The sequence below is a fragment of the Leuciscus leuciscus genome, assembly GCF_965113295.1.
Source record: "Leuciscus leuciscus genome assembly, chromosome: 10".
Lineage (NCBI taxonomy): Eukaryota > Metazoa > Chordata > Actinopteri > Cypriniformes > Leuciscidae > Leuciscus > Leuciscus leuciscus.
In genome coordinates, this window is record NC_138734.1 from 7,626,237 (window position 1) to 7,647,004 (window position 20,768).

The window sequence follows — 20,768 nt, forward strand, 5'->3', positions numbered from 1 at the left end:
ATTTAACTTGTTATCTGTAGACACCCTGTATTAACTGGCCGGAATTTTGAGATCGCAATAGACGTGAAGGACTATAATGCGTTAAGAGCTCGCTCAAGTACTGCGGAGCTAAACCATTTAGTGCTTTGTAAGTAATCAGCAGTATTTTAAAATGTATACAATGTTTAATAGGAAGCCAGTGCAGTGTTGACAGAACCGGGCTAATATGGTCATACTTCCTGGTTCTGGTAAGAACTCGAGCTGCTGCGTTTTGGACCAGCTGTAATTTGTTTATTAAGCGTGCAGGGCAACCACCCAGTAGAGCATTACAATAATCTAGCCTTGATGTCATGAACGCATGAACTAATTGTTCCGCATTTGTCATTGAGAGCATATGACGTAATTTAGATATATTTTTAAGATGGAAAAATGCTGTTTTACAGATACTAGACACGTGACTTTCAAATGAAAGATTGGTATCAAAGAGCACACCCAGGTTCCTAACCAACGATGAAGACTTAACAGAGCAGCCATCAAGTGTTAGACAGTATTCTAGGTTATTACGTGAGGGAGTTTTTTGTCCAATAATTAGAATCTCTGTTTTTTCAGAATTAAGTAGTAGGAAATTACTAGTCATCCAATTTTTTATATCAGGTATGCATTCCGTTAATTTTGTGAATTGGTAAGTTTCGTCTGGGCGTGAAGAAAGTCCTACTATTATTCCTTTCAATAATTTGTTACATTAAGATATCACAATGCAGAAGAAAAGATCTGTCTATACTTCCGTTTCATTGTGACTTTTAAGGCCCTGTTCTAAACGGCACACTTCATGTGCATCTGTGGTGTTCCACAAGACTGCAGGGTGTCCCATTTGTCATTTTAGGTTTCAGAAGGAAGCAGACTTACACCCGACAGACAAAGCAGCGTTATGTCATGAAAGCGTGGAACTGGAGAAAGACGTCGAAGGCCTAGGGTTCCATTGGGACGGGCTGTGTCTTTATTAAAACAAATCTTTACATAGATTAAACCAATAGGCCTTTATCTCATTTCCTGGTTTTGGAACGTTCGAAATCACCAAGCAGTGTACTCGCACTTCCGGTGGTTAAGTAGTTACACCTTTAGATGAAAAGCAATTTAATCAAACCATTAAAATGGAATCAAGAAAACAAAACAAAAAAAGAAACTTTTGGCAGATGCGAGAGCGAAGTAGTCCAGTGCAATAACCGGAAGACGCCGTACACTGCTTCACGGCTACTTCCAGCGTTCTATTGTGTTGCGATAAAGGCCTATACAATATCCCTCAGTTTCACAGACAAGTCTTAAGATAGTCCCAGACTAAAATGTATGTTTGAGCTGTTTTAACTAAAAGCATCTTGCACTGACATATCTTAAAGCCCATGTTGCAGGTTAGAGTACCCAGTAAGCCAATATATAGAAAAATAATGTAGGAACTATATTTAAATATAAACATATACTTATAAAACGCTATTTAGGCTTCTGGAGTCGTTTTTGTGAGAAATTTTTACTTCCGCATTTGAAAACCGCCGAACCGGAAGTGACGTAACATGAGGTAGAGCGGTCCAGAGCCATAAGCGCGGTCAAAGTAAACAATAGGAAAGCAATGGATCGCCATGACAGCTCGGAAAGCTGGGGGAATTGTAGTCTAAATGTTTACTCGTATGTCGTATGATATATATATATATATATATATATATATATATATATATATATAACGTATATATAATTCATATGATGATATCATATAATTATGAGCCTGAAATGAAGCCAAGTGAGAAGGACAGGCCAGGGTTAGACAGAACAACTGTGAGTTGTGGTGTGAGGAGAACAGGGCGAGAGAACAGTGTTAGCTTATAGATGTATTCACGTTAGCCGACGATATGTACAACACAGATCATAATACTGTACAGATTATTATCATCATGTATCAGGCAATAGCAAAGCTAGTACTTAGACCCTAACCTGCATGTGTTATGTGTGTCAGCCATTAGGAGACAGTTTCCAGAGGAAGGGGGACTTTATAAAGGCTTTGAATTGACCCATTTGGTGACGATGAATAAAAAAATTTATCACAATCACAACTGTCTTACTGTACAAAAACTTTATATGTAGAAACAGCCAACACAAACATTAAAGTCGGTTTTTACAGATTGAAAATGAATTATAGAACATAATATATTATATTTATAATAATAATAACAATAGTGTCTTCTGCAGACTAATAACAAACACATAAATGCAGTACATTACAAGTTTATGTAGGATATGTTAATTAATTAAATTAAGACAAGGCACATTTTGTAAAACAGATGTACAATGTCTGACGGATCCGTGAGCGTCATGTTTCCCGCCGGCGGCCGAACCACATGCTGATGGCGGACCGTCACCGCGGGCGACCCGATGAAGGAGCCGGGACAGTGTCCACATATCGCCGGGATTATAATCATCCGGTCTATGGTGAACGCTACACACTACCGTGTTTTTCAAAGCAGAAGCAGAAGTGAAGTCCCGTCTCTTACCCGGCACAAAACGCACACAGGCACGGAAGATCGCACCGTCCTTTTATTCGGAAACCTGTGGACTCGATGTCCTGACAGGCCATAATTCACAATCATTTACCACGACGATGATTAATTGAAATACAATAAGCACCGAAAACACACTGAATCATGACCGCTCCAACTGAATACCAACCTATCTCTGCACTGAGCGCGAACGCAGAGCCAAACGACTACCTCATGTGGCGTCATATGACGCGATGGTGAAAAAAAGCGCTTTTTCAACACGGTCAAGGAAACTGTCACGTTTTCTATTAAATTTGTGCCCTTATGTCTTGCAAAACAATTTTTAATCCTGCATTTACTTTTCATATGGTATTTTCATACAAGGTTATATTAATAAAAAAATTTAAAAAAAACCTGCAACATGGGCTTTAAAATATGTCAGTGCCATTGTTTTGTTTCAAGATGCACACCAGTCATGTTTTTTCTAAGACACGTTTATTAAAGCTACTCAAATGCTCTAATTTAACTAAGGCCTAATCCTGGCTTACTCTAAGCCCTGTCTGTGAAACCAGGCCTAAACATTACATTTTGTATTTTAGCAAATTATCTGTAATCTACTGACATGATTTTAATTCTGAAACATATTTCTGCTTCCTAGATTATTTGATCTTTTTTCCAAGATGATCCCTGCAAGTTTCGGCCAGCTGTTGGCTAAAGTGAGCAAGCTGAGGACCCACCTGCTATTTGCTCCTTCATACTTCACTACAGCACGGCTATCAAATCAAAACTCTAAACCGCATGAAAGAAACATTCTCCTGATGGGTCCTCCTGGAGCAGGGAAGACCTGTGTAGGGCGGATTCTGGGACACAGACTAGGTATGCCTGTTATTGATATAGATGACGATGTTCTCGAAAGGACGTGGGGAATGAGTGTGGCAGACAAGCTCTCTGAAATTGGTGGTGATGGTTTTATTGAAGAAGAAGGTAAAGCAGTGTGCAGGTTTGCAGCCACAGGAAGTGTCATCTCTCTGACCGGCTCCAATCCCCTGCATTCGGACGCCATGCGGCACCTGAAGCGCTCTGGACTGGCCGTGTACCTGGATGTGGACACAGAAGATATCATGCAGAGACTCTCTCGAATGAAGGTGAACAGGATTGTGGGTCAGGATGCTGGTGTTTCTATGAGAGAGATATTACATTACAGGAAGCAGTTTTATGAGAAATGGCTAGATGCGAGAGTCCTTTGTGGGACGGGAGACTCCGTGGAGGACGTGGCTGATAAAGTCCTAAGGACTCTGCTCAGATATGAGGGTTCAGAATCAGAGGTGTTTGTTTCAACGAGGAGCCAAATGTCAAGTGACCCCAAGTTCTTCAGTGATGTCGTCATAGAGGGTCTTGCACCAGATGGAGGGCTTTATGTCATACCTGTCAAGTATCCCGTTTTGGCCGGGAAAGTCCCGTATTTTACCCTTCTTTCCCGCCGTCCTCCCGTATTAGTATTTACCCGTAAATCTCCCGTATTTTAACCTGCGTTATTAAAAAAAATTTGTTTACGTTTTTAAAAAAATAATTTTTTAATAATTATAAAAAAATAATAATACCCCGGGCCCGGGCGGAGTAAAAAAAAAACTAAAAAACATTACCAATCTGAGCTCTGTCACTAGTCTCGCGATAACTGCCACCTGCAGTAGCCTACTGTAGGTGGCAGTTGTCGCGAGGTTAGTGTGTGAGGTCAGATGATGAGTGACAACGCGGGAAAAAACAGAAAAAAAAATACAACTGAGACGAATGATGGACGCTACGACCTTCTCGGAAGGCACTCCTGCCAAAAAATCTAAAATCGCATGTAAATACTGTGATCAATGGGACGGCGAATTCAATTTTCTGAAGAGGAGCAGGGTGGGGGACAGTCACGCGTTTTGCAAGTTTTGTAACTGTGATTTTAGCATCTCACACGGGGGAAGGAATGATGTTTCTCAGCACGAGAAATCCGCCAAGCACAAGCGCGGGCTAGAGGGACAAAAACATGCCCAGGCGATGTCAGCATTCGTGACGAGAAATGCCACCGATGCAGACCAGGTCATACGTGCAGAGGTAAAAATGGCAATGCTGTGTGCCAAAAACAACATTCCTTTCTCCTTCCACGACGACTTCAACAAGTGTGTAGCTGACATGTTCCCGGACTCTGCTATTGCACGAAAATACTCAACGGGAAAAACTAAGGCTACTCAAATCATCAAAGGTAAGTTAGCTAACATACCTATCTTTCTTACTGCTGGGCTACTGTACGTTTGCTAAAACGGTATCAAATGGGTTTGAAATGTGTTTGAATATTCTAACATTTGAGCATAGGCGTTGATTTCGGTGGGGACATGGAGGCGCCGGCGAGTGAACTGGAGTTTGTCTCATAAATGAACCGAAACTCAGCGTATAATGCACATTCCCATTCACAGCGTATTTAGACACATTTAGACGTCTTATGAATGACTTAAATGAACAACTAGCCTACTAGTCGACTAGAAAAAAAACTTTTAGTCGGAAGCAGCCCTTATTCCACATATTTTCTGTGTTGAGCGAGCGACCCTGCGCGAAAGAGAGAAAAAAATGAATGCGTCATTGTACCCAGCACTTCTGAAAATGCACTTCCGAATGCGTCTCTGTACCCAGCACATTTCAAACCAAACTGACGCCCATGCATTTGAGCATTAACCCATGGCATGCGTTGTAGGCTAACTTACTAGCTAATTACTGGACACTCAACAGGTGCCATAGCAGCAGAACTAGAGGACGAGTTGGCCAAAACATGCCGATCTCAGCCCTTTTCACTGATGTGCGACGAATCGAACAATAGAAAAACAGAAAAAGAATTCGTCATCCTGACTAGACTCTACGATGAGGCCACTCTGCAGGTCTCTACAAGATTCCTGGAGATGCCTACATGCAATGTAGGAAATGCAGAAAATCTGTATGAAAAGCTTAGTGAAGCATTAAGGTAAGGGGAACTGCACTGTGTTGTTGACATGTTTAGTAGATTGTATTTAATTACAACCTTACATTTTGTCTGAGACGTTTTGTGGCATTTTTTTCCTGTTTCCAATAGAAAAAGAGGCATCCCATGGGATAACCTCCTGATTGCCTTTAACTCTGATAATGCGAGTGTTATGAAAGGCCGCCATAACTCGGTCATCAGCAGACTGAAGACCAGCCAGCCCCACGTCCAGGACCTTGGCTGCATCTGTCACCTGGTACAGCTGGCCACTGGCTGTGGCATCAGATCAGCCCAGGTACCAGTGGAAGACATCCTGGTGGGGATATACACCCACTTTGATAGAAGGTAAATGCATACATATAGGCCTGCTATTTCTCTCACCTAATGTTGTGTGTTACAATGTAACAACATTGCATGTGGCTAACTCATGCACAAGGTAGCCTTGTAGGCCTGCAGTTCATATTCTTCACACACACACACACTCACAATTCCAACCACTAACAGAGTAATTTTCTATCTCTCAGTGCAAAAAGATGTGAAGTCTACAAAGAGTTTGTAGACTTCACTGATTCAGATCACCTGAAGCTCCTCAGGTACTGCAGCACCAGATGGCTGAGTCTGTTAACCTGCATCCAGAGGGTGCTGAACCAGTGGGATGCACTACAGGTAGGATGGTAACTCCACTCAGCAGATATCTACACAGTTTACCATGCTATATTTCAATTTTAACCATGTATTGCCACCCTGTATCTCTATGTACTGTAGGCCTACTTTAACAGTCATGAAGAGGTGGAGAGGAGTGTTAAAGTGCGTGATCTGGCAAGCCATCTGCGTGATCCAATCGTGAAGACCTACTTCCTGTTCCTGAGTGCTGCCCTTAAGCCTTTATCTGAATTTAACATTGCCTTCCAGGTGGGTGTCAATGATATTGAGTGAATGAGTGAATAATAGGATATAACTAAATGTTTGTGCTTATTGTAGCATTCTTATTTCACTGTTATTTTGTTGTGACCATTGATATTATCTGCAGTCAGAGGGAATACAAATTCACAGACTTGAAGAGGAGATGTGCAGGCTGATGAAGAGGATCATGGGCTACCTCATACCAGCCAGAGCAATCGTGGCTGTACCTCTCAGGGAGGTGGAGTATGGAGATGGACATCAGTTGGCTGATGAAGATCTTTTTATCGGAGCAGACACAAAGGCATTCATGAGAAGCGCTGAGCTCCCTGTGTCAGCCGAGAAGAAAATCTTTCAGTGAGTATATTACCCAGTAGTTATATTATGATATCATCTTTTAACAGTATGAGAGTATAGGCTGTAGTGTGCCTAAAATATTACCACTAATGCATTTTTTTCACTCTTATGCTGTTGTAGAACTGTGAGAAGCTTCTATGAGGCAGTGCTTAAGAAGATGTTCTCCTCCTTTCCCCTCGACCATCCACTCCTGAGGGACCTGAAAGTGCTGGACCCTGCAGCTCGTCTTAACATAACTCCAGGGACAGGTAGATAATAAAAACAGTTTCCAATAGGCTTTATGCCCAGCTCCACTACTTACCCTAGCAACCACCCTAGCAATGGTCAGACACACCTGGATTAATCAGTTTGTCCAATAATGTAAGACAGGAAATAAAGGAGCTGGCTTAAGTTCAGGAAGTAATGCAGTTGTGCATAAAGCCTATTGATATTAGGCAAGGCAAGGCAAATTTATCTGTAAAGCCCATTTTTTTCAAACAATTTGTCTCAAAAGGCTTTACATCGCATCATAACAACATCCTCTGGGGACAGTTCCCCATTGATAACCAAACAATTAATTGGCACAGTATACTTGATACTTGTTTAGATCTGCAATGTTCAGTCAAACACTTGTTTTACTTTACAGTGGAAAGGCTAGGGGCCCTGTTCCCTCAGTTGAGGTTGAAAGAGGATAAGATGAGAGAGGAATTCACAGACTATCAGGTGACAGATAGTAAGCAACTCCCCCAAGAAGAAAGAATCGACAGATTCTGGGGCCTGGTAGGAAAGGACATGAGGTTCAGTGAGCTGCCAAAACTTATGAAGGCTTTACTATGCATTCCCCATAGCAATGCAAGTTCAGAAAGGGTGTTTAGCATGGTACGAAAGATTGTTACAGAGAATAGGATGACGTTAGACAACAGAACTGTTTGCGCTCTACTCTCATGTAAAATTAACCACTCTGGCCCAGCCCACAAATACACTCCTTCCAAAACAGTCTTAAAGAATGCAAAGTCTGCTACAAATTTGTACAACAACTCACTAAAAGACTAAAGAAAAGTTATGTGAAATGAAAAGGAAAAACTGTAAAACAAAAACAATATGAAATGAAAAGAATGTGTGGAATGAAAATAAAATGTAAATGTAAAGACAAGCAATGTTAAATGAACAGAAAATATGCAAATAAGCCTTTCAATAAAATGCTCTTCATATATACCCTTTTGTGTTTTCATTTAGGATATAATGAATGTTCACAGCATGTCAATGTCAACAAAGGTAGGCCTATCATTGGCTTCATGCACAACGGCACTACTTCCTGAACTTCAGCCAGCTCCTTTGTTTCCTGTCTGCCATTATTGGACAAACTGATTAATCCAGGTGTGCCTGACCTCAGTAGTCACAACAACAATAATCAGACACACCTGGATTAATCAGTTTGTCCAATAATGGCAGACAGGAAACAAAGGAGCTGGCTGAAGTTCAGGAAGTAGTGCAGCTGTGCATAAAGCCAATTGTAGTTTAAAAGTGGTGATTTTAGCTTTCTTGTACACCTGTCTTAAAATGTAAGGGATACTGGAGCTTGGTTGGGGTGGTGGGACTGCTCGCGGTGGGCGCCGGAAAATTTCCCTTATTTTCAAATCCAAAACTTGACAGGTATGCTTTATGTACCAAAAAAAGGTTTCCCCAAACTGGAACCTTCAGAATGGTTGAGAATATCCAGCCATGCCACGAGAGCTGTGGCCATACTGGAAAACTGTATCCATCCTATGGATGTGTCCCCTGTAGAATTGAGCACAATGGTGTGTCGTGCTTACGGCCAGAACTTCGCCGATCAGTCGGTTGTGCCTCTAAAGCACCTCACTGATCATCAGTATCTTCTAGAACTCTTTCACGGCCCAACTGCCTCGTTTAAAGACCTGGCACTGCAGTTGATGCCTCAGCTGTTTGCCCACTGCCTGCCACAGATGTGCAACTACCTGATTCTAGTGGCCACATCTGGAGATACCGGAAGCGCGGTGCTGAACGGCTTCAGAAATCTTAAAGACAGTGACCGGGAGAGGATCGGCGTGCTTGTGGTTTTCCCTGAGAACGGAGTGAGTGAGATTCAGAAGCTACAGATGACAGGATTTCAGGAGGGCAATGCCAAGTCCATCAGCGTCCTGTCCAATTTTGACTTCTGCCAGAGGAGCATTAAACGAATGTTTGGGGACTCGAGCTTGATCGGACATTTAGCTGTGGAATATGCCACGGTTCTCAGCACCGCAAACTCGATAAACTGGGCCCGACTGCTCCCTCAGGTGGTCTATCACTGCTCGGCGTACATGGACCTGCTTAGAAATCGCACGCTGACTTTCGGAGACCCCATTGACGTGTGCATCCCTACCGGAAACTTTGGCAATGCCATGTCAGCCCTGTATGCCAAACAAATGGGAATACCCATACGGAAGGTGATCTGTGCATCCAATCATAACTGCATCATATCCGACTTCATCGCTAGTGGCAAGTATGATCTCCGCAACCGGAAGCTGCAGGTTTCAAACTCTCCTGCCATTGATATCCTGAAGTCTTCCAACCTTGAGAGGTTCATCCATCACGCTTCCGGTGGGGATGGAAGTCTTGTCAGAGATCTGTGTTTGAATCTAGAAAGAGAGCGCATCTTTAAAGTGTCGGAGACTTTACGGCAGAAGATAAATCTGGAACTTCAAGCTGGTTGGTGCTCTGAAGAAGACTGTTTGAGGGCCATACAGGAGGTGCACACTACAACAGGCTTCATAATGGACACTCACACAGCGGTTGGGAAAGTAGTCGCCGATCGTATACATGACAAAACCTGCGATATGCTCCACTGCACCTTGTGATATGCTCCACTGCACACCACGGGAAGTTTGCTCCGGCTGTCTTAAAAGCCCTTCAGTGTCAAGATATCCCACCGGATCCTGTTGAGCAGTTGGATAAACTCTGCAGCATTGGAGGCCGAGAGCAGATGCATGACGCTCTGCTGAAGTGCATGGGAAACAGTGGACATCATCCACATAAAGTATGTCAGGCTGACTATAACAAGCTCACAGATGAAGTAGAAACTATGATACAAGACTCATTTCTGAGAGTCCAGTGAAACCTGCAGTACCTGCACATGTCCACTTGATGGCAAAGTCTGTCAAGAAACCCCAAACATTATACTTCCATCAAATCTAAAGTCATGAGATATAGTTCAAATGCTTTTCATGTAAGTCCATAAACTAGTCTTAATTGTATGCAGCGCCGGCGGTATGGGGGGGCATTAGGGGGCAATGCCCCCCCAAATGTCTTTTATGCCCCCCCAAATTGAATTATGATATAATTTACAAAATAATATCAGTTTAATTTACATTTTAGTGAGAAATAATAAAAATATGTCTACAAACTGCTCATTAGCTGAAAATATAATAAAGCTTAGCCAACATAAAACCACAGTGAGGAAACCCCCCTGCCGCCCCCCCAATCACTTGCACGTTAATACATGAATGAAATGAATTTCAGTTGGCGCAATATTCCTGGCTGCATTCAAAACAAAGCAAACAGATGAAAACTGTCCAAAAATGGACATTAGAAAATGGTTCAAAACCACAGTTTCTCCTTCCACGTCGATTAACGATTCTGCTGACCCCATACAACAAGACAACGACAACAGCCCGGCTAACATTTGTGACTCCGTGGCCGAGTGGCCGGCGGCCGTGAATGGAAGGACGCTGTTCTCAGGAAGTTCCAATCAGCTCACAAGCGGCGTCTTCAGCTCTTCTAACTGCAAATTAAATTTAAAGTTTCATGCTGGCCGGTTGTTAGTGTATTTATCTAACTGGCATTATGTACTGTCAAAGTTCACTATATTGTGTGTGTTGTCACGTTATGTTGTGATGATGAGACTAATAATAGTTTAGTAGGCCTATTTAGTTCAGTTTTGCGCTGACCATTGTCCTGAAATGTCACTCCCGCCGTGGAGAAACAGTTGTTTTAGCCTATATTTTCTTGTAAATGGAAATTGTAGAATAATCTCTGTGTATGTTGTTGGTGTTTTTAATTTGTTTTGATGAAGGTAACTAACGTTACATGATGCTTTTTTAATAGTAGGCTACTGTGAACGCTTATGTTAGAGCAAAGCAGAATAAAGATGTGTAGCTTTTTTTCTCTCTTCCGCCAGTGAGATAGCAGTTAAACTACTATCCTGACCTGTCAGTGAGAGACTGTGAGCATGTTCGTTAGCTTTGTTTATAATAAAGCTGTGGTCAGAGTCGGTCTTGTAATTTTTTTGTATAGGCCTATTTAACCCTTATTTAATCAAATTTCTTAAGAGTTGCACGTCTTGCAACAATGTGTAATGGTTTATGTGTTTATTGTATGGGTTGCATCACTTCATGGTAATAGCTAACAGAAAAGGCAGTAGCAATAATAAATATAGGATATCTGATATCCGAAAAAAAGTCCCCATACCTAGTGCCCACCCATTGAAAATAAATGCCCCCCTGCTGAGCGCAGTCTGAAGCCGGCTCTGATTGTATGAATGAATGAATGAATGAATGAATTCATTCATTAATTGTACTTTATCATAATCTCTCAGATGTTTTATTAATTTAGTGTTGATAACTTTATTAAAAAAGCCTGTTTATACTGATAGTGGCTTAATTGCTGGCAACAGCAAACAGTCTACAGTTACATAATGAAATATTACTTGGTGGAATTATTCTTTTTGAATATTATTAATAAAAATAATTTATTGATCATTTTTATTCCTATTGCTGTTGTTGACATGTGTAGCTTATTTCTTTAAGGGTTGAAATACAAATAAATAAACTGACAAGGCAAACAAAAAGTTTTTCCCTCTTGAAGAGATAGTTCATCATCATTCACTCAAACACTCATGTTGTTCCAGACCTCAATTACTTTCTTTATTCTGTCAAACACAAAAAAAATACAAATAAAATAATAATATTGAGAAATTAATCCGTTTTTTCCCCTTCATGTAGTAGAAGTCAATGGTAACCAAACCGGTTTGCTTTATCAACATTCTTCCCAATATCTTTATATATATATATATATATATAATGACTGAGCATCCTGGATTGAATCCTGTTTGTTTAAACGTGTATTCTCTTCAGAATGCATACATTTATCGAGCCGACTGTGGAACCTTACCCTGGTATTCCAGAGTTCTCACGAGAGCACAAGTTGAGTTTGCTCAGCGAGTTAGATTTAGGTCTGGATTTCCAGGCTAATGGAACCTTGCGTCTACGTGGAATTGTACAGTAAGTGTCGATAGTGTTTTTAAATGTTATGTCAAGTTTTTATATTTTATTAAAGTTTGAAAATGTTAATGCAGGGCTATATAATATAATAATATATTTACATCTACAATCAACCTACACATACTGACTGCACAAAAGTAAAAACTTAGCTATATTCTGAATTGCAACCATGAAATTGACAACACATATGGCAGAACAAACTTAATATTTATTAATATCACAATACACTCTGCAAATACTAGAAAATTATTTCACAATTTGTATAAATAATTAGTGGATGGATCTTACTTTATTCTTGTAATTAAATAAACATTGCCGATTCTACAAAACCAATACATACTGTAAACAAACTAGTGAATATTTGACATTTTATATACAATAGTAAGAAATAACTTCAGGAGTCTTCATAGAATTATAAGAAAGCACAAAATGAAGCATAGGCTGTGCTATAACAAAACAAAGACATTGCTGAAAAATAAAGTACTATCTGTACATGTGCCTGTGTTTTAGTCGTTACAGGTTTCTGGCATATCGCTCCTTTGTGAGCTGGTGCTGGGGTTTCCTTGGCCGTCGGGTACGTGTCGTGATTCCAGCCTGTGTGGTGATGAGGGTTCGCCGTGAGTTTCCAGATGATCAGGGCAGATATGTTGGTTTCCTACCAGCTGATGATTGAATCTGGACACCATGGTGGAGATGACCTCCTCCTTGTCTGGCCGCTCATACTCCGCACAAAGGTCTGATAGTATGGGTATCTTAAGTACCTCATCCATGTATGGAGCAGGGTCCACAAAAACATGCTCAAATATTAGGTCCTGCAGGTCATCTAGGTACTCTGTGCAATAAAACAAAATGTATTTATAAATGTATATCCTGTTGATGATGTTGCTTGTGCACGACCAGCATTTTCATTGTAATGAAAGGTTCAGCCAGGTTTAGTCTGCAAGTGCACAGACACAATTCAGGAAAATAGCCTATAGTGATGTAAAGTTATTTTAACAGCAGTTCAATTACCTGCACAACATTCCAAGAAATGGGAACACCACATTTTTTGGGGCAAACCGTAGAATGTCACTATGAAATGACTCCAAAGATGAAGTCTGGTGATGTGGACTTAGTTTGGTGATGTCCCTCAAAATCCGCGTGTTTGTCATCACTTTCTCCAGCTTGTAGAATGCCTGAGTTCCTATGAGAAATGATACAAAAATTGCATTAATTACAACTAATAACTTTAATTTGAGGTTATTTACACTTCGACTAACAGTCCCTTTTTTACATTTTGTCGTGTTGCATAAAAATAATATTTGTTTACAGTATCATACTGGCAACAAGCCACTTGTTTCTATCTCTGCTTCCCTTTAGATGATGTAGACGAGCAGGAAAGTTTGGATCCTCTGTGTACGTTCCTGACATGGTTCAGAATCGATTTCCATTTTGCCACTCTTTCTGGTCCAGTGGTTGAAGATGATGCAGTCCAGTAAATGTGGTTTTTAATGCTTCTCTGCCAGTTCCGTAATTTTTCATCTTGGAAATGTTTTCAAGTTTCCTCACAATCCCTGTAAATAAAAATATAGACAAGCATTTTACTGCTGAGAATAAAAACAGTGATGTTCACAGTTTGCCACTACTAAATATTTGTGATATGCCTATAAACTGTCACAATTTCTTAATTTTCATATTATACCCACTTATAAATCTATGTTATTGAATAAAACCTTTTTCGATGTGCCACACATCATAAAACTGGTTGATGTTATGTTCTCTGAGGCAGAGTGTGAATTACCCCACCATAATTGGGGGGGGTACTGCTCCTTCACTTCTTCTATGACCATCATGGTCCACTACCATATCAATCCCCACCGTGATCGCCAAGTGCAACATGTGTTGTGCAACACACATACAAGGTCTAAACATGCGACAAACTGATAATCAGTATAGGCTACAGAATATCTCATTGTTATTATATATCCAAAAGAGAACTGTTTTGATCAACTCCCAAAAGTTAGAAGTTAAGTGCACTGAAATACCATTCTAATTACTAGTAAATAGTAATACCTTTACAAGAAGCCTATTGCCTATTTCAGGGTTTTCCTGCCTCAAAATGTGGCGCAGGTGGTAAAATCATAATAATTTATTTTAATAATAAGATAATAAAAATGTGTATTTTTTTGTAGATCATCATATAGCCTAATGTGTTTTCCACAATTCTTTCTGTTGGTGGAGATTAGTACCTCTAGGGGGGTCCGGGGGCATGCCCCCCCGGAAGAAAATTTTGTACATTTTAAAGATAAATTCATTAATCTGGTGCACTTTGAGTCGCCCGAATCCACTATTAAAAATAAAAAAATCCACCCGCAAACCGCCTATATTCTTTGATTTAGATATCTGCATCTGATCATCACATTACAATTATTCAAATTCTTAGTGTTAAGCATGATAATATGGTAACATCACACTGAAGTAGGCTGATTTAAAATGAACATTTATTTAAAATAAAAGTTCTTCTTTTGGCAAAATTACATTTCCTTAATAGCCTAAACAGAGGCTTTACTCCCTTCAAGCTTAAATTGTCAATGTTTCATTACATCACTGTTTGAAAACACTTTTTTGTACCTTTATAAAGGGCATTTTCCCCTAATTTTATTAAATGTATGCTCCATCTTTCATTTCAAATTCTTAAATTTGATAAATATATTCAATTAAAATAATTAGACACTAGTGTTGCGATTCAGGAGGCAGAGACAGATCCATATGCAACAATGTTTATTGACCAGTTAAGCCAGGCAAAACGAATAAGCCGAATGGCCAGAATCCAGGAACGGGCAGGGGTCGGGGCAGGCGGCAGACGACGGAATGAAGAGACGGGCAGAAGTTCAGGGCAGGCAGCGAGAATCAGAGTCCGGGGAACAGGCTTGGGTCAGAAGTCAGGCTGCAGACAATCGAGGAAACAAGTAAGGCAAGGATAATTCAGGAAAACGCTCAGACATGCAACACAGGCTGAAACAATACTTCGCACAGGACGCTGAGTGAGTGAGTAAGATATAGTATGAGTAATCAGTGATCATTCAGAACAGGTGCAGCGTAATCATAAATGATCCATACTAGGAGAAGTATGCAATGCTCTTAGTATTCTGGAGAGGGCGCTCGAGATTGAGTACAGGGAGAATCACGGAGACTGGATGCCGTAACAACTAGGCTGTTACCAATAAAATTAAATCATTTACATTGAAAAATGATAACTATTAAATTAGATTATTTTAAATATTTTTGAATATACAAATAAGGAATGTTGAAAAGAATGATACTTTATGAAACTAGCGTTTTGTCATTCAACGTTGACACTTGCTTGAGAAGGTGAAGTCGTTCTCTATCTCCGTTGCTTCTAGCCACGGTGGTTAAAAATGGTACGGTCCACAATAGGGGTGTCTGAAATCGCTTTACATTAAAATGTTCCTACAGTGAAAATAGGAGTTGACTTGTATTGTAACTGTAATTATATTTTTTCACAATATCAGAAAAATGATCTGACCCCCCCCAAAACTGATATTTCCGTCCCCTACTGGGTCTTCATTGGGGGGTATAGTACCCCCCAGTACCCCCTGTAATTCGAACTATGCTCTGAGGTACTTTTGTATTTGTGGGTGGCGGTCAGTTACAATATACTCCAGAGTAACACCACGAGCTTCCAACAGGGCAAGGCTCCTCTGTAATCCTTTTTCCATGTGGTAGCTTCCTCCCACTTCGTTACTCTGAAATAGACAAGAATAGGGAACGAAACAATCATCTTAGACAAACCAGAAGTTTTAAACTTCTCAAAAATGTAATTTTTTTAAATACTGATATTTCTTCTCTCCCACCTGAACCAGCTCTGGTGTGTCCACAACGGTGTTGGTCTGAAGGTCCATCAATGTATAGCTTCCAAACTTTGCAGAGTGGCCTTTGAAAGTAATATTACACAAAGCATTATTACCACGAGTGCATTGAATTCAGTTAGATACTACCTATGCATGTTATGCTTCATGATCCGGAAAATACCCGAGCATCCATGCATCCTTCTTATTTACAACTATGTACCTGGTGAGTCAGCCCTCATGTCACCTCCAACGATGACCCTTTCCCTTTCACTCAGGCGATCTAGCGTCTCATTTTGCCATTTTGCTTGAGCACTAAGAAACAAAAACTCGTACTGGTTAACAAATATTAAATACAAAAGTAACAAAATATAATAATAATAAAAATAATACAATTCTGAACCAGGGGTGTTAAACTCAGTTCCAGAAGGATCAACTTTTTTAATGAGCCTTAGAGAGTTGATTAGCTGCCTCAGGTGTGTTTAATAATGATTAGAGGTAAACTCTGCAGTGCTGTGGCCAACAAGGAACTCAGTTTGACACCCCTGTTCTAAAACAAATGCACAGTTTTGAAACTTACGACATGTCTGCTCTGCTGTCTCCGTTAAAGTTGTGTCCGTCTCTGCTGGATCAAATGTATAATCTTGCTCTTCAGGTGCTACTACAGATGATGTGTCCATTAGGGTTTCTTCGTCATCCTCTTCCTCCAGTTCCACACGAGGTCTCTTTGATGGCCACTTTATAGGTGTAGAGGTCCTAAATATTAAACCAGCTGCTGGTGACAAACTGTCAATGTCCGAAACTGTATCTGTCGTCTGGACACCTGTAATATACAAAGTAGTTGTGTGTTACTGTTATGTGACACTTATTGTGTAACAAGACTAGTTATAGGTCCTCTGTATAAGCAGTATCATGTAATACATAAACATACCTGAACTCCTGTAGCGAACATGAAACGTCTTCATTGATGACTGAGTACCAACAGACTTGGTCAGCGGTTTTGCGTCTGTCTGGCAAGCAACATCTCTGGTTTGGCTGCTCTGTTCTGATGTGCTGTCCTTAACAAATCAAGATTCCACTATCAGCGCGATAAAAAAATAACAACATAGCTGGACTCATGGTGCTATCACATGCTATCACAAACTTTATAAGTCTAACATGTTATTATGAACTTGACAAATTCAAAGGCAATTTGGAAAACCAACGTGTAATACATACTTCTAGATGTGTAGCTGGATCACGAACAGTTGGCATTGCTACATCCTTCAGGAGCCATTTTTTTGCAAAACCTGCTTTATACTGAGCCTCATTCAAAAAGCTGTCCGGTGTAAAATGATTCGAGCAGACATAAACGAATTTTGGTAGAGTTGAGGGAGCATTTTCTTCAAAAACAAACTTAATCCACCTCGTCTTCAGCGGTTCAGATTTCGGGAGTAAATAGAGAGAGGCTATGTGGATTATTACATCCAGCCCAACGCTTGGGAGACATTCTCGTCAGTGCAGCGATGGCGGATGTGATGCCCGGAGAAAAATCTGTGGAAGCAGTTTTCCAGGATCTGGAGTGGCCTGAGGATGGAACATTTCAGATATCAAAAACTGTTTTTGTTTTATTTATTTTTTTATAATATTAATGATCAATGTCAGTGGTCACATCAAATTGTTACTTTGGTTTCACTTTATCTAGATCCATTGTTTTATTTAAAAAATGTCAGCGCTGGTCGAGAAAATAATATTATAATGGGGGAAATAATTTTAATATTCTGTAAAAACAAGCCTTATTTTTTTGTGGAAAACAAGATAATACTTTTTAAAATAATGTTGGAGAAATAATGATTTACCATTATCATATAGTATCAAGCGCTATATAAATGAAGGTGATTTGACTATAACAAGAACATTACAATGAACACAAATTTGAAAATCTCACTACAAATAATCCAGAATTTAAGACAAAAGATAATAATCCTACTCTGCTTGTTACACTTCCACACACCTGAAACTGATCGAGTGAATCTCCTCAGCTTCTCCAATCTAGCGTAGTGTACGAACAAACCATGGATGTTGTAACATCTGCTCCAAGCTGGGGCGTTCAGCTGGATCCAGAGCAAGACACTGTCCAATCAAATCCCTGCAGTCTGTACACATTTTAATAAGGAGAGAGCTGGTTAGTCATGACCATGTGACCTGGCATTTTTGAAAACAGCGATGCTCTCGGTGTACGTTGAGCTACAGTATATATAAAAATTCTGACACACTATAACCTTTAACTTTCTGTACAACTCGTTTGCTTTATGTGTGTTTATCAATGTTATCATCATTATTCACTCACGTTTGGATAAGTTGGGGTTCTGAAATGTAACTTCGGCTTGTGTGATTTCCGTTCTATTACGAAAAGGAAGACAAAAGTTCGACAACTCGTACAGCAACACTCCTAGAGACCAGACGTTTGCTGGGACGGCGTGGAATCGAGGTTCTGTAATGACTTCAGGTGGGCAGTATTCCCGAAATCCTGTAAGGAAGACATTTGCACATTGTTGAGCTTTTTTTTTTTAAAGCATCATCAAAAAATTTGTAAGTCACTAGCTTCAGGTTTCCACACTCCCAAAATGCTCACCCCTGTATCTGTTGCTCTCGTAGCCTTCACTACTAAATAGCTGACCGCAGCCAAAGTCTATCAGCTTGAGATCTAGCGTGTCTTTCTCAAACAGGAAATTCTCAGCATGAATGTCATTATGGAAAACACCATGATGGATGCAGTGTAGCACTGCCCGCACAGCCTGTCTCATGACGACCCGTGAGAAGCAGTCACTCCAAGGTTGACGAGTGATTATGTCATACAAGGTCTCGTAGGCCTCCGGATACTCCATAACCAGAGAGAATTCTTTAGGATGTTCAAACCACTCGTACAGTTGTATGACGAAGGGGCTTATGGGTTCTCGCCTCATCATCATCAGCAGCGCCACTTCTGTAACGAGAAGTTCGCGATTCCCAGGCTAGAGAGAAGAAGCAGACAGAAGGTTAGCTGGGTAAAAATCTGAAGAAAACATCATTTTGAAATTTACTATTCTTTGATCTTTTTAGATGCGTTCAAAAGAGCCTTTTCAGCTCAAAGTTATTTGGTGCCTCTAGGCTTATTTGTTGATCACATTTATACCTAATGCTTCCTACGGGTGTATTAACTAAAGTAATCTGCACTTAAACAACTCAATACACATTCAGGTTTTGGCCAACTTACAATATAAAGATAACGATCATTGTCAATCTTGCGTATCCGCTTGATGGCAACCTGCACAAAAAAAAACAAAAAAACAGTTTCAATAACAGTAACAGTTTTCAAGCACCTGGCTTTGTATTAAGTATTAAACCATCTGTAAATTGTTTTAAATGTGTTTTGATGCATGCAAGAGCAAAATGTTTGTACAATTCAGTAAGATTTACCTTTTTGCCATCAAATTTGCGTGTTCCCAGGAAAACCCTGCCAAATACTCCGGATCCAATTAACTTTTCCACGTTATAGAGAGACTCAAAGGACTCTGAAAAACAAACAGAAAAATATGAGACAATTATTAGCTTGCTAGATCCATTGTTTTATTTTAAAAATATCAGTGCTGGTCGAGCAACAGTAAATGTGATCGGACGTGTTAAAAACTTGACTCAGTTATGCATGAAATAGCTAAATCTCTATCTGTAGACTTTGCACTGCCAAGCCTTATTTCAGTCTCACCTGTTGAGCTCTCGTTCACAGGAGAAGCGTCCACGGCACGCCGAGCAGTTCGGCCAGTTGATGTCTCTGTTGGCTCGACAGGAACTTGACCCGGCAGCGGAGGACACAGAAACCCTTCGAAGCTGTTGGACCTGGACAAACCCTTGTCGCTTGGGCTCTCCGATCCATCGCCACTCCAGCTCCCCTCGACGCTGTCCGAGCCTCGGCTGCTCAGACTCAACGACTCTCTACTTCCTCTCTCGACATGGGCCTCAGGGGGGGGTGAGGACCAGGGTGAGGACCAAGCTGAGGATGGCGTGATGCCCGGAGAGGAATCTGTGGAAACAGTTCTCCGGGATCCAGAGCGACCTGAGGATGGAACATTTCAGATATCAAAAACTGTTTTTATTATTTTTTTATTTTTATTATATTAATTATCAATGTCAGTGGTCACATCAAATTGTTACTTTGGTTTCACTTTATTTTGGTCCCTTTAAAACATTCTATAAGTCTATCAGTAACATTGCACCTACATGTCTACTAACTCTCATTAGAGTATTAGTAGAGTATTAGTAGACTTATAGTTAGTAGAGTGTCTGTTGCTAGATCCATTGTTTTATTTTAAAAATGTCAGCGCTGGTCGAGAAAATTATTTTATAATGGGGGAAATCATTTTAATATTCTGTAAAAACAAGCCTTATTTTGAGTGGAAAACAAGATAATACTGTTTAAAATAATGATGGAGAAATAATGATTTACCATGATTTGGCTTGACGCCGGAGTGATCTGGAGAAGGTGACGATGATGGTTCAGAAACAGGATCTGCTGGAGGAATAAAAGGCTCCACAACATTTCTGCTGAAAAAACCCCTCCAGCGCTTACGGAAACGACCAGGTTTCTTCATTCGTTCTGGAGCTTTTTCTGAAATGAAGAAAAAACAAATGAAAACAACTATTAAACCCATCTCTGACGTCAAATTAAGCAATGACATAATGATATAACTTACATTTTACTATTCAAATCTTATCTGTAAAGTTACAAATCTAAAGTAATGGGAATTGTTCACGCTATCCACCTGACTTCTGCTTAATGCCTGCATAAATGTCCCAACATATTATTTCACAATATTAATAGTAATTTTATTTCACTATTATCACGATTACGAGGTGATTCCGATTCAACGCTAAAGTTATTTTTCTTATTTTATCTGAT

General features: G+C 40.2%; 2 protein-coding genes, 1 long non-coding RNA gene and 1 pseudogene across 4 annotated transcripts; 3 read left to right on the forward strand and 1 right to left on the reverse strand.

Moving 5' to 3' along the window:
• Nucleotides 1-2,956: 2,956 nt before the first annotated feature.
• On the forward strand, nucleotides 2,957-9,948 carry LOC309507586 (threonine synthase-like 1; annotated as a pseudogene). The gene is made up of 2 exons: nucleotides 2,957-3,919; nucleotides 8,391-9,948. The product of its transcript is annotated as a threonine synthase-like 1 (transcript).
• On the forward strand, nucleotides 4,047-6,426 carry LOC309508148 (uncharacterized protein; the record flags this gene model as incomplete). Its single annotated transcript, XM_082182675.1, has 5 exons — nucleotides 4,047-4,743; nucleotides 5,265-5,493; nucleotides 5,602-5,835; nucleotides 6,024-6,156; nucleotides 6,256-6,426. The coding sequence occupies exons 1-5, from the start codon at nucleotides 4,290-4,292 to the stop codon at nucleotides 6,424-6,426; spliced, it is 1,221 nt and encodes a 406-aa protein (XP_082038801.1). The 5' UTR covers nucleotides 4,047-4,289.
• On the forward strand, nucleotides 6,611-7,941 carry LOC309507588. The gene is made up of 2 exons (XR_014209196.1): nucleotides 6,611-6,747; nucleotides 6,868-7,941. It is a non-coding gene; the product is annotated as an uncharacterized lncRNA (long non-coding RNA).
• Nucleotides 9,949-15,042: 5,094 nt separating the features above from the next.
• Nucleotides 15,043-19,740, reverse strand: LOC309508492 (uncharacterized protein). Its single transcript, XM_082183143.1, has 6 exons — nucleotides 19,597-19,740; nucleotides 16,785-16,911; nucleotides 16,434-16,676; nucleotides 16,077-16,168; nucleotides 15,860-15,939; nucleotides 15,043-15,751 (listed from the first exon to the last, which is right to left on the reverse strand). Exons 3-6 carry the CDS (start codon nucleotides 16,436-16,438, stop codon nucleotides 15,614-15,616), a joined length of 315 nt encoding a protein of 104 aa, XP_082039269.1. The 5' UTR covers nucleotides 16,439-16,676; nucleotides 16,785-16,911; nucleotides 19,597-19,740; the 3' UTR covers nucleotides 15,043-15,613.
• Between the last annotated feature and the right edge of the window lie 1,028 nt (nucleotides 19,741-20,768).

Bases quoted from the DNA above. Each gene is read 5' to 3' on its own strand.
- LOC309508492 (XM_082183143.1), bottom strand. The intron at 15,940-16,076 runs GTACATAGTTGT...TTACTTTCAAAG, and splicing joins CATGAGGGCTGACTCACCAG to GCCACTCTGCAAAGTTTGGA. The intron at 15,752-15,859 runs GTGGGAGAGAAG...TGTCTATTTCAG, and splicing joins ACACACCAGAGCTGGTTCAG to AGTAACGAAGTGGGAGGAAG.